The sequence below is a fragment of the Dryobates pubescens genome, chromosome 20, assembly GCF_014839835.1.
Source record: "Dryobates pubescens isolate bDryPub1 chromosome 20, bDryPub1.pri, whole genome shotgun sequence".
Classification (NCBI taxonomy): Eukaryota; Metazoa; Chordata; class Aves; order Piciformes; family Picidae; genus Dryobates; species Dryobates pubescens.
The window spans coordinates 1239778-1252278 of NC_071631.1; the positions used below are offsets into that span (position 1 = coordinate 1239778).

At 56.3% G+C, this 12501-nt stretch overlaps 1 protein-coding gene across 1 annotated transcript in view; it reads left to right on the top strand.

Moving 5' to 3' along the window:
• Window positions 1–1266: 1266 nt before the first annotated feature.
• RUNX3 (RUNX family transcription factor 3) overlaps window positions 1267–12501 on the top strand; it is a 43565-nt gene continuing 32330 nt past the window's right edge. The window contains exons 1-3 of the mRNA XM_054170806.1: window positions 1267–1527; window positions 2550–2706; window positions 7634–7738. Of these exons, the coding sequence (XP_054026781.1) occupies window positions 1267–1527; window positions 2550–2706; window positions 7634–7738 (523 nt within the window). The remainder of the gene's footprint in view (window positions 1528–2549; window positions 2707–7633; window positions 7739–12501) is intronic.

The following is a 12501-nucleotide window of genomic DNA, read 5'->3' on the forward strand; positions in this document are numbered from 1 at the left end:
GGGCCGTCTCGGTCTCTTAACACTGTCGGCAGCCCGTGGTGGAGTTCAGACCCACCAGGAAACCACCGGGCAGAGAAACCTCCTCCTCATCGCCGGTTCTGCCCCCCTGCTCTCTCCCGTCCAACCCGCGGTTCGGCGTTTCCGCGGCCGCGGCACCGCGGGCAGCCGTATAGTGGAGCAAAGTGCTGCCTTCGTTGTGTTCCCGCAGAACCGTGGCTTCGCCACGAATTTTCTCGCCAACGATTCCGGCCGGTGCCACTGGCTCTGCCCGCAGCCGCAGTCCCGTAGGACCTACCGCGGGCACCGGAGGCTGCGGGCGCTCCGGGGCCGCCAGAGATCGAGGCGGTTTTCATTTATTTGGAGGCAAAAAGTGGAGACTGAAGAACAGAGGTTTTTATCGAGCTACCCGCATCGGGGACGCGAGTGCCAGTGGTCGCCGGTGGCTGCCCCGCGGCCGCCGCTTCCCCCTGTCCCTCCCCGGCCGAGCCACCGCGGGGAGGGGGCAGCGGCTCGTCTGGCAGAGGGGGAGGCGGCAGGGTTCGCGCTGTGTTTCCAGCCTCTCTGCACGGCAGCGGCTCCGGCCCCAAACCGGCTTCATAGCGCCCCAAAACCCTCCGGCGGTGGCGGCGGCGAGAAGCCACCGGGGCCCCGACGTGCGACCGCCCCCCCCGACCAGACCCGCGGGGGCGTGGGTGCCTGGCCACGCCTATAGCGGGCGAGACCACGCCTACACCAGGAGAGACCACGCCTCCTCATCAATGACCACGCCCCTTATCCCCGCAGGCGTTAGTTGGTGGGCGGAGTGAAGGACCCCCCGCAGCCCCCTCCCATTGGCGCAGCGCCCCGTCCGTCAGGGCACTGCCCGCCCCCCCCGGGGCCGGCAGTAAATACGGTACCGGGCGGCGCGGCTGACACTTGGGAGCTGGTTTTCGGGGCTGCCCGGCCGAGGGTGCCCGAACGCGACGTGGCTCTGCCGGGGTTCCGCACCGCCTTTCCCCGGGCGGGCCGGACGGGACCGCAGCGAAACCACCGGGAACGAAGCCCGGAACCGGGTGGGAGAGAGCAACCCGCGCTGTTCTTCCCGCGCCGCCCCACCGAGGACGGTGATCTGTCGGGACGGAACGAGGCAACGCGGGGCTCGGCCGCCGCTGCCCCCGCCGCGCCCCGCTGCCGAACCCCGTCTCAACCGAACGCTGGGCACCGGGCCCCGCCAGGTCCCTCCTCGTACCCCCGGGCCGCGGCGGCTCCCTGACGCCCGCCGTTGTGATGCGTATTCCCGTAGACCCGAGCACCAGCAGGCGCTTCACACCCCCCTCCACGGCCTTCCCCTGCGGTAAAATGGGCGAGAACAGCGGGGCGCTGGGGGCCGCCGCACCGGGAGCCAGGGCTCGACCCGAAGTCCGCTCCGTCGTGGATGTACTGGCCGACCACGCCGGAGAACTGGTGCGAACCGACAGCCCTAACTTCTTGTGTTCGGTGCTGCCGTCCCACTGGAGGTGCAACAAGACGCTGCCGGTCGCCTTCAAGGTAAGCGGTGAGCTGGGACGGGGGGGAGAGTCTGTGACCGGACGGGGGGCTCCGGTGGCTTGGAGGGACCGGGACCGGCTCCGGGCTTGCCCTTCGCCCAGATCCACTCGCCTTTTGCCCTCCGCCTCTTTCACTTTAACTCGCTCCTGACATCACCTTCACAAGAGAGCCCGGCTTATTATTTTTAATCAAGTCTCCGCATTGCCCCGCGGTCACAGCAGCTTAGATATTCTGTACAGTTAGGAGCTCTCAGGCAACTTTGAAGTTTAATGAGAGTGGAGGTTAATTACCTTCCTGGGAGAGAGAGAGAGAGAGGCAGGCGAGGCAGATCTAATCTGCAAAAAGAAAGCAGAAAGCTGAAGCATCGGCACCGGGTTGCGCTCCCCGGGCTCCCCGCGGCAGCCCGGCTCCGCTCCATCGGGATGGGGTGACCCAAAGGGGCATCCCCGGCCCGGGCATTCCCGCTGCTGCGCTCCCGGAGCTGGGGCGTATGGGAACGGGGTTGAGGCGAGGAAAGCCAAAAATAAGAGTGGGGAGAGCCGGGGGGAGACAGGCAGGACGGCACTGGAGTCCCGGGGAAGCCAGAGGGGATGGGGAAGGGTTTGCAAATCGGCTTCCCCTGGCCGTACCGGTGCCGACAGCCCGGGGTGTTGCTCCCCTTGAAGGAGGTTCCTTTTCGGCCTCTCCGCCGGCTCCCTATGCCTTCCCGGGCCGGGCGCGGAGTTACGAGGCCCTGGTGGCGGCCGCCCTGCTCTCGGCAGCGCTTATTTTTCTTCCCCCGCCCAAATCAAACAAAATAAAAGCATCAAACCCCCACGGTGGCGCCGAAAACCAGGCGACCACCCCTCCCCATCCTCTGGAAGCCCCTTGTTCCTTTTAAAAGCTCATTTCCCCCTTCCTTTAGCCTTCCTCGGAGGTTCGAATTGCTTTTGGTTTTGCTTTGGTTTGGGGGTGGTGTTAGGGGTTTAGGTTAGCTCCGACCGCGGGTAACTTTAGCCTAAAATCCTCTCGTCTTGCCCTAGGTCGTAGCTCTGGGAGATGTCCCCGATGGGACGGTGGTGACGGTGATGGCAGGGAACGACGAAAACTACTCGGCCGAGCTCCGCAACGCCTCCGCCGTGATGAAAAACCAAGTAGCGAGATTTAACGACCTCAGATTTGTTGGGAGAAGCGGCAGGGGTAGGTACCGGCCGGAAAATGGTTCCTTTTTTATTTAGCTTTTTAGGAGAGAAAAAAAGGAAAAAAAGGGGGAAAGGATAAAAAAGCCCCAACGAAAGCCACAAGCTTTTAGATTTTAACTAATTCTATTTTAATTAATTCTATTTTAATTTAATTCCATTTTAACGGGGTGTTTCTCTCCAGCCGGTGGTTTTGTTGCTGCGGGCTGGGTTTGTCACGTTGGGAGGAAACCCCCAGCCCCAAAGCAGATCCCGAGCGGGATGCAGTAGGCATGCAGGAGCAGCCCCAGTCGACGCCCCCCCCGCCCCGGCTCTGCCCTCCTCAGCCCTGGGTCTTCCTTTTGCCGAGGGTTAAGGAAAAGGCGATACAGGAAAAAAACGAGAAACAACCCGTCGTAAAACCTGCGGTGTAGGGTGAGGCTGCTCCTCTCAGGTGCACGGGCTGGTAAGCAGCCCCTTTCCCCCCGATTTTATCCCAAATCCTCATCAAGAATTTAACCCCAAGTGTTCCCGATTTTATCCCGAAGCCTCAAAAATTTAAGCCAAAATTTTCTCGATTTTGTTCCAAATCTTCGAGGGTTTAAAAACTGAAGCCCGAATCCGCCCGAATTTCTCTCATCAGGGAGATAATTGGAGGCAGCGGTGTCTGGGTGGTGCGGCCCCTCCGCAGGTGACTCTGCTCAGGGATCAAACCCACCTGGCAGCTGGGCTTGGAATGGTGCGAAATCCAGGATTTCAAGTAAAATCCTAACCCAGAGCTCGGCAAGGAGGGGACCGCAGCGGGCAGGGGTGAGGACAGGCTCCGCTCCTGCGGGGGCCGGGCAGGTTTTTGGGGTGCTTTTGGGGGAAGATTCGTTTATTTTCTCCACGTTTTGGTGCATGGAAAAGCAAGAGGGGAAATCTGCTTTTTGGTCATGGAGGTTGACTCCATCGTTTCGCCTTAACCGGATCACGCTGCCGGCTTCTCCCAAACAAATAGTGGAGGAAGCGGGGCTGTGCCGTCCCAGGAGAGGGAAATAAATCCTCCACAACCACGGAACTGCGAGCGGGTGGTGGGAGCAGAGCCTCTCCTTCCCACCGCATCCCGAGCAGCCGAATTCTACCTGGGTTTCAAAGCGGGTGAAGGAGAATCGCAGCGTTTCATCCCCACTGAACGCTGCGGAGCGAAGCACTTCAGTTGCTCATTTAAACCAAAGGATGAATATTACATTTTAATGGCCATATGGCAGCGTTCTCGCCGGGGCTTCGAATGTATACACACAATGTCGGATATATTTTGACTTCTCTGCATTAATTAAGAGCAGTGATGTTAGGATTTATTTGCATGTAATAACTGTTTACTTGTTCCTCTTTATGAAGCTGGAATAGTTTACATTCTTTCATACATTTCCTTTTTCCTGTTGGCTCCTTCTCCATCTCGCAGTTTCTTTAAAACTCTCCACTTAACTGGTTGCAGGTTGATGGATGGAAAATGTTTTCCTCTTTCATGAATTAAGCTTTCATTTCTGTAATCAATTATTCTCTTAGGCTCGTTTCTTTCTGGGTTTCGGGAGGGTTTTTTTTTGTTGTTGTTGTTTGGTTGGTTGGTTTGGGTTTTCTTTTTTTCATTCTCATTACACAAATCTCCCAGCTGAATGCAGCCCAAGCTCAGCCTGACCCTTGAATTCATTATTAACTCTGCTCCTCTGCAGTCCCAAGCTCTCAATTAACAGTAGCTCGCTGTCTCAGGAAGCACTTGAGTTGAAGAGACTCTTTCCTTGGGCAGAGTCCTGGCCAAGGCTCATTGCAGCAGTGGCAACACCTCCGCTGCCTCGAAAAGGCTTTGGGGCGAGGAGGCTCATTCCAGTGCTGAGCTGCTTTGTAGCATCTGCAGAGCGCTAACCACCCCTGGGGTTGGTGTGGAGGTGGCACGGTGAGGTTTCCTCTTAGGGTGAAGCCTGTTTTGAGCTCCCCGTGTACGGCCGAGCCCTCCCCAGCTCTTTCAGACCTATTTAACACAGGGGGGAAATCGTTTCTGTGGCTTGTTTTTTTTATATATATATTCTGAATATCGCACTTAATTTCACTTTCTTGGCTTCATCCCTGCGAGCCTGGTGCTGCTTTCGTTTATTCTGGCAGAAATTGGAATTCGCTGCAAAATATTTCGTTGGAGCAGAGCTGTGTGTTTGTGTCTCTCGGTGCGCGGACGTGCGCATCTGTAAACACGCACAGCCAGCAGGCTGAGCTGCGGGAGCCCTTCGAACCCGGAGCTGCCAGGCTCTCGTTTCTAATCACGACCTGAAATGGTGCAGAACTGGGCGGTTTCAGAATTTAACGGTTTGGGGATCGTTCTCCGGCAGGGTGAGCTGGGAAGAGCAGGTCGTTCCCCGACCTCCTCCAATATTACCATCCCTCTGTGCAAGAAAACTGAGTGGGGAGAAGGATGCATTTCCTTCTATGCTTCGCTCTAAAAAGTAAAAGCAACCCCCAAAGCCCCTTTTCTGCTCGGATTTCAGTGTAAAACGAAAGCCGAAGCCAGTAGGATGCTGCTCTCCCAGCCACGACATTCCCCAGGGAGCCGTAGGTGCTTCCAAACCCACCCAGGAGCTGGGATCCAGCCCCTCTCAGCCGGCAAACTGGGTGGGAGTGATTAGCTTCAGCTCGGCTTCCCAAGAAGGCGGGAAGTGAGTAAAAATGATGCTGAGTAATAATTATCATTCTCGATTCATGGGAGGCTTTCTGAGAGCTGGTTAAGAGCCCTAAAAACGGCCTGGCTGGCTCCGAGCTGCAGCCGCCCTCCCTGGAGGGCTCTGCAGAGAGCAGGGGGTGGAAAACCGAAATGCAGGGAAGTTGTTGCCCATGGAGAATAAAATATTCAAAATCTAAACCGAGGTGATGCAGCAGTTCGCAGGGAGCTGGGTGAGGAGCTGCGGGGCTCAGGGTTGTGCGGCTCCCAAGCTGGGCTTGCCTGGCCGCTGCCGGCTCCTTCCCCTTCCCTCTCCTCCCGCAGAACTTCCTAAATAATTACTCCTAATGATCCTCATCCCTGCGCTGCTGTTCTGCAAAGATTTTGCCAACAAACCCTCGGTGCCGGTTGGTTTTGACTCGGCCGTGCGGGCAGCCGGGAGCCTTCACACGGCGCAGGCTGCGGCTCCTCCGCGCAGGTTGTCGGCGGAAATCATTCCGCTGGGGATTCAAATCGCGCTTGGGAGGGTGGGGGGGAAAACAGAAACAACAAAAACGTTTTGGGGCAGAAATTGAGCTGAGACTTTGTGCAGCGTTTAGTCGTGAGGTAGGGCAGCGGTTGGTGTTCGCTTGCTGCGTTAAAGCCAGCATTTCCCTCTTTAACGCTTCCACGGAGGAATTCTCCCACCTGGGGTAACTGCAGGATGTCCTCCAGAGGAGAGAATTTCCTTTTCCTTTTTATTATTTTCTTTTATTATTATTTTCTTTTAAATTTCTTTCCCCTCCCCCCCCCCCTCCCCTTTCCTTCTGGCAGTACAAATCGTGGTTTGTTTTACTGTGGATATTCTCAGGTCCAGCCCTGTAGACAGATGATAGTCTGGAGCTGAAAAACCCCTAATCCCTTTAGGGGAAAAGGGAAAGGAGTTGGTGGTTTCTTACCGCATTTATTATTTGGGAAATAAAGGCTGGAGGAGCTGAGGGCTATTGCCCAGGCATTCCCAGCCTGATTCCTGCTGGGATTTATACCTCTGAAATACTCAATGCCTTTGAAATCCCACGGTGATTGCTCTCGGGGGTTGGTTAGAGTGGTTTGCTCCCTTGCGTGTGCAACCTCCCTCCTTTACCCGAGGGGATCCCCAGACCAGGGAGGCTGCAGGAAAGCAGCAGTCCTTCCCATGGAGAAGTCCTGATCTCCTGCAGCCTCCCCATTAGCTGGACATGGAGAGGGCAGAGGATGGGGGATGGGGGATGCCGAGGCTGCAGGAGATGAATGGGGTTGGATTTTGGATGGGTGCTGGGAGAGGAAAGGGGAATGATGAGACCCTCTGGGATGCCAAAAGGGGGTTTGGGCTGCAGATGGAAACCTGTTGTGCCACGGTAAGGGTTGGGTTTGTGCAAAACTGGGCTCCCAAGAACTTTTGACTGCTTTGCCCCTGCTTTTTAAAGGTGACAAGCTTGGTGCTCCAGAAACATCTCTGACAGCCCCCACGGTGGTGTCCGAGCACTTTCCCCGACAGCAAGTTCCTGCTCTGTTGTCAGGGCTGGGACAAGGGGACAGTCCCCACAGCCAGCTGTCTGGTGGCCAAAGCTGGCCAGGTTCAGTTCCAGTTTTGTAGTTTCCAATTTCTAGTCCTGCCCCCCCCATGTGTGGGTACCTGAACGGCCAAGACCCTACTGCAGATCCCCCCCAAAGGTCCCTGCCTGGGGGCATGCACGGGGCCAAACACACCAGCACCTACAGACTGATGCCACCTCACCAGCTTGCTCTAGCAGGAGCATCCCATGGCTGCCAGGACCCAAATCCATCCCCCAAGGAGGGAGTTCTGCATCCAGAGCTGCATTTCAGGCTTGGATTCCCATGAGAAAAAAAGGGGAAGCATCTAGAGCAGGAAGGAACCAGGAAGCTGCTGTGGGTGGAGGGGTCGATATGGGGACAGGGCAGGGGGAAGCAGGGGACAAGTGACTTTTTGCTCTAGGAAGGTCCTGGCTCCTGCTCTGAAGCAGGTCCAAGGCTGTCTCTGCTGCAGCCAGCTGAACCCCAGCGGGAGCTGGCCGAGCTTTGTGTCTCGGCAGCGACGTCTCATAAAATTAAATGATGTGTGTGGTGGGGCTGGGTGGCTGTGGAGACTTGTGTCTGAGCTTGCTCCAGCAGGAGCCTTCTGCTCCCACAAGACCTGAACCCATGTGAATATCCTCATTTCTCTTACCCTGTGTGTTTTGTTGGCCCCCCCCCCCCCCCCCCCTTCTCCCACCACCTCCTGCAGGCAAAAGCTTCACCCTGACCATCACCGTGTTCACCAACCCCACCCAAGTCGCTACCTATCACCGAGCCATCAAAGTGACCGTGGATGGACCCCGGGAGCCACGGAGTGAGTGATGTGTTTGACTTGGCAGCACTGAGAAATGCTTTGGGGAGGGGGGAAGGAGGGGAGTGTGTGCAGGGGGCCAAGCTCTCCACGGCCGAAGGATGCAGGATGTCTCTGCAGCCAGGACAGGCAGTGTGTGGAGATAAGGCGACGGTGGTGGAGCTGAGTGAGCTCCAGGAGCACACGATGCAGTGGGCATGGCTTGGCTGCCTGGATTTTCTCTCCTTGCTTTGCTGCTCACTCTCACTGTGCTCCACATCCCATCCTGGGGGGATGATTTTATTGCCCTGCTCCTGGTGGTGGTTGGGGCATGTGGGGGGCAACACTTTGGACTTCAACAACCAAACCAGAAAGGACTCAGATCTGGCAGTGCACAGACGGGGTTAGAGAGCCAGAGATGCTGTGCCTGGCTCCGGGGGCTGACTTGCTGCTGAACTAAAACTGTTTGCAGGTTTCCTCCACACAGTGCTTGTGTTTGCCTGGCCGTCCTCACGGGCCCAGGAGAGCTCGACGAGAGCCTTCCCCTTTTGGTTAGCGGTGGTTTCGCTTTCGGGTTGTCAAAGGCTCCGGCTGGCAGTGCCCGTGGCTGGGGGCTGCGTTGCTTGAGAAAACCAAAGAGATGATTCAACCACAGAAATGTCTCTGTTGTGACCGAGTAGGCTCCTGGGTGCAGGCTGGTGCCTCTTGGCTGAGGGTGGCTCTTCGGGGAGGTGGCTTGGGTTGGTTTTCAGCGTCGGGCTGGTTTGAGCTCACCTTGGCAACTCTCATGACCCGAGGAGGGCAGGGAAATGCTCTGGTTCTGTTGCCTGGAGGAGTTTCCTTTTGCCAGGAGTAATTTTTCTTTTGCTCTCTGGCATCCCCAGTGGGGTGGGACCCCTTCTCTCGGGCCTCCATCTACACTTTTTTTGCTCCATCTTCCTCCTCCTCGCTCAGCAGCACCCCAGGGACTATAAAGCAGAGTTTGTTCCCTTTGCGTGTAAAGCTGTCGGTGCCCAAATGGAAGGGAAGCTGCTTGAGCCTTCTAAATATGCCTCAGAAAACATTTTCTGTTGATGCTGTTGTTGGGCCACTGCTGCCCCTTGATGTCAGGCCAGGTGGAGGCTGTTGCCTCGGCGAGGGGGTTTGGTTTGCGCCGGGGTTGTTTGGATTTTCCTTCCCCCTTTGATTTCTATTTTGAAGCACGGGAGGCTTTCCGGGAGCCTGTCGAGCTGCTGGGCTGGATTGGCAAAGCCTGGGCTTGGGCAAGGCTGCTGGTTTTTCTTTTAAGCCCGAAAGGACAAGGCAGGGCCCTGTTGTGGGGCTGCGGTGGTGATTAAAGGTAGGTCGTGGTGGGTGCTGAGCCGCTGGGACCGGGCTCGGCCCGGGCCTGGGAGGGAAACCAGACAGGGCTTGGGCAGGGGATTTCACAACACTTCCAAGTCAGGAATAGAAACCAGGTCTCCTGACTCCTGGCTCAGCCCTTTATCTACCCTATCAGATCACCTTTCTAGTAATAATAACAATAATCATGCTCATCATCAGGAATACATAAATAATAATACAAGGTGAGATAGTTGCCACTCGGAGCGTTTGGTTTGCTCTGATTTCGCCGATAGCCAGCGCTGGCCAACCCCCTGCTGAATCATTCCTGCTCCTCCTGAATTTCAGCAGCTCGGCCCCACCGCTCCCCATCTTTGATTTCCATTGTCTGATACAGAGCTGAAGGCTTCGTGGCCAGGGCAGGGAGCTGGGGGCTGAGCCGTGGGCACGCTCGCCCAGCGCTGTTTGGGTTGGGGCTCTGCCTTCGCTTGGCACAGCTCGGCAAAACCAGAGGCTGGAGCGACTCGTCCTGGCTCTGCCCTGCTGTGCCCCAGGGGTGCCCTCCCTGGGATGTCTCCCAGGGCTGCAAAGTCATCAGTTTTTCTGCTTTTATTTCTGTCTTCCTGATTTGTGGATCTTCAGATGTTTGTGCTGGAGGTGTAGGCTCCTTAAGGATGCCTGAGTGGTGTTTGTTGGCTGCTTCCCTTGCCTTGTGTGGCCCCCAAAGTCTGAGCTCTCCCCTGTCCCTGCACCCCTACGTCCTAGAAACTGCTGATTTGAAGAAGTTCAGACTCCACTTGTGCTGTGCTGGATGAGTTCTTCAGATGAATATAGGCTTGCTGCTTGTGAAGGGCATATTTTTGATGCCCAGTTTAACCCTGGGGCTTAAAGTGATGATTGCTGAGAGTCCAGGGAAGGGAAAAACCCAACCCAAACCCTTATGTCCAAATCCCTTTTTCTTCTCTTTGGGTTTTTTTGGCCACATTTTGGATTGCGTTTTCTAACGACCACGCAAACCGAAACAAACAAATTCCCTGTTGCCCTTTGCCCTCCCTCCCTGCGGTGGCTCTGCCGAAACTCCCGGTGTGGAACCGAGCTGGGCTCGGCGGTGGGAATCCAAAGCGGCTTTCCAGGTTCACCTGCCGCTGGGTGGCTCTCTGGTTGTAGCACCCCGGAGCGCTCCGGCACCCGCCGGGCTCGGCGGCCGGCCAGCGGAGCCGCTTACAGCCCCCCTAACAACCACCCTCGGCCGAACCTGAGGGGTTTGTGCTGCCCGGTCTCTGCTTGGCTTTGCCAGGTGAGAGCTGCCCGCAGGAATCGCTCTCTTTTTTTGGCTGCGTGTCTATGCATTATCTATGCTTTTAAACACGTCTGTGTGAATCTGCCGCTGCCTGAAAGGAGGTCGGAGCCAGGTGGGGGTTGGTCTCTCTTAAGTATCGAGTGATAGGATGGGAGAAAATGGTCTCAAGTTGCACCAGGGCAGGGTTAGGTCGGACATCAGAAGAAACTTCTTTGCTCCAAAGGGCTCTCAAAGCCCGGCCCAGGCTGCCCAGGGAGGTGGTTGAGTGCCCATCCCTGGAGGTCTTTCAAAGAGGCAGAGCTGTGGCGCTGAGGGATGTGGTTTTGACCCAGCCTCGGTAGAGTCAGGGAATGGTTGGACTGGAGGATCTGAAAGGGCTTTTCCAAGCAAAACGATTCTCTGATTCTATATATATCTGTGTGTAAAAAAAGAACAACAACAACAAAAAACCTATATAGGGCTTTTCTTTCCTCCTTTTTGGCTGGAAATGAGTAGGACCTGGTGTGCGTTGGCTCCTGTTGTGCAGGATCAGCACTGGCCGGGGCTGGAGGCTGGCTGTGGGGCTGGTGTGAGCGGGCAGAGAAGCACCCTTAATGGGGAAAGAATTGGCCATTTGTCTTGGCATCCTGGGAAAGCCCTGGGCATCGTCTTCTCAGATGCGGTGAAATTCCTCCGGCAAATGTTCTCGTGGGGTTTTGGGGCCAGAGACGTGGCTGGGCTCCACGCCCCACCTCTGAGCATCCCATTCATCTTCTACCCCTGTCCCATCGCTTCATCTTTAGCCCTCGAGGGAGTCTTTTAACTCAAGCCGTGCCCAGAAAAGAAACTTCTGAGGAGCTTGAAACCGAGCGGAGGTGGGCGAGAAATTGCCGGGAAGCGGCTGACAGCCGGAGCCCCTCGTGGGGCTGGGGGATGAAGCCTGGATGGGGAGAGCAGGAGAGCTGCGCCGTGGTGTTAAAGCCACCCGAGCATGTTTGTTTGAAGGACCCAAAGCCAAGGGAGGAGCAGCGCTGGGGCGTGTGTGAGGCTGATAGCAGCAGCGGCTTTGGCCAAGTCCCGGCTGCTGCGCTGCGGTCCCCAAGCATCCCTCGCAACCCATCCCTTGGGCTCCCTCCCAGCCTCCAGCTCCCTCCAAGAGATTTCTTTTCCTTTTTTCCTTGTGCTCAGCCTTTTTTTCTGGGTCAGATCTGGAGAGGAAAAGGACGTTTCCCCCCCCCATTTTTTTCCAGCTTGACACCTTAGCTCTAAACAAACTGCTCCCCGGGTGCCAAGTGTTGACATACTTTGTGCAAACAGGAAGTAATAAAATATTTGAACTTCCTGTGGAATTTCCTTCTTTTTCTTATTTTTTTTCCCCTCCTCCCTCCCCTCTCCCTCCTTCTCTGCAGTTCTTTATTTAGCAAGAGCCTGACTCTAGCCGAGCTCCAGCCCTCGGTGCAAAGCCCTCTCTCGTCCACAGCTGCTTGCAAAACAATCCACAAGAGGCAGAACATGGAAAAATGAATAGCTGGAAGCTCTACAGGGATGTTTAGTCTGTTCCTGGCTGAACAGGAGCATCTCCAGGGCCTCCTCCTCACACCCACCTGCTGGCTGCCATCCTCTTGCCCCTTCCTTTGCCCCTTCCCTCCCCACTTCCTAAATCTCCTTTATCCCTAACCTCTTCTTGCTGATTTCTGACCCATTTCTTCCTTGGCAAGGCAGCAGAGGAGGAGACCAAGATGACTTCATCACCCACCATAACCCTTGTGAGGAAGCACAGCTGTACCCAGCTGTGCTCTCCTGGGGTAAACCCCATCTGGCTGTGGGCATGCGGAGGGCCTCAGGTGCTGGTGCTGGGCAGGTGGGGGAAGGGCTGCAAGGCAGCCACAGCAGGGTGACAGTGCTCCTGTGGTGAGGGCTTGGACCTCTCTGAGTGTCAGGTTGCTTTCTGAGGTTTCATGCTGTGTAAGTCTGGGTGAATGGAGCTGGTTTTCTTCACACCCCCCAGCTAAGAAGTGGGTAGAGGAGGGGGGAAGATGCTGGAGAGAGGCACTGGAGGCTGCAGCCCCTGCCCAGCAGCATTCACCTCCCTGCTCTTTCACTGCAGGTTCATCTTCTGTCCTGGGCTGAGTGATGCAATGGAGAGGGTGAGGATGAGGAAAAGGGGACCTGAAGAATGAGGGGCTCC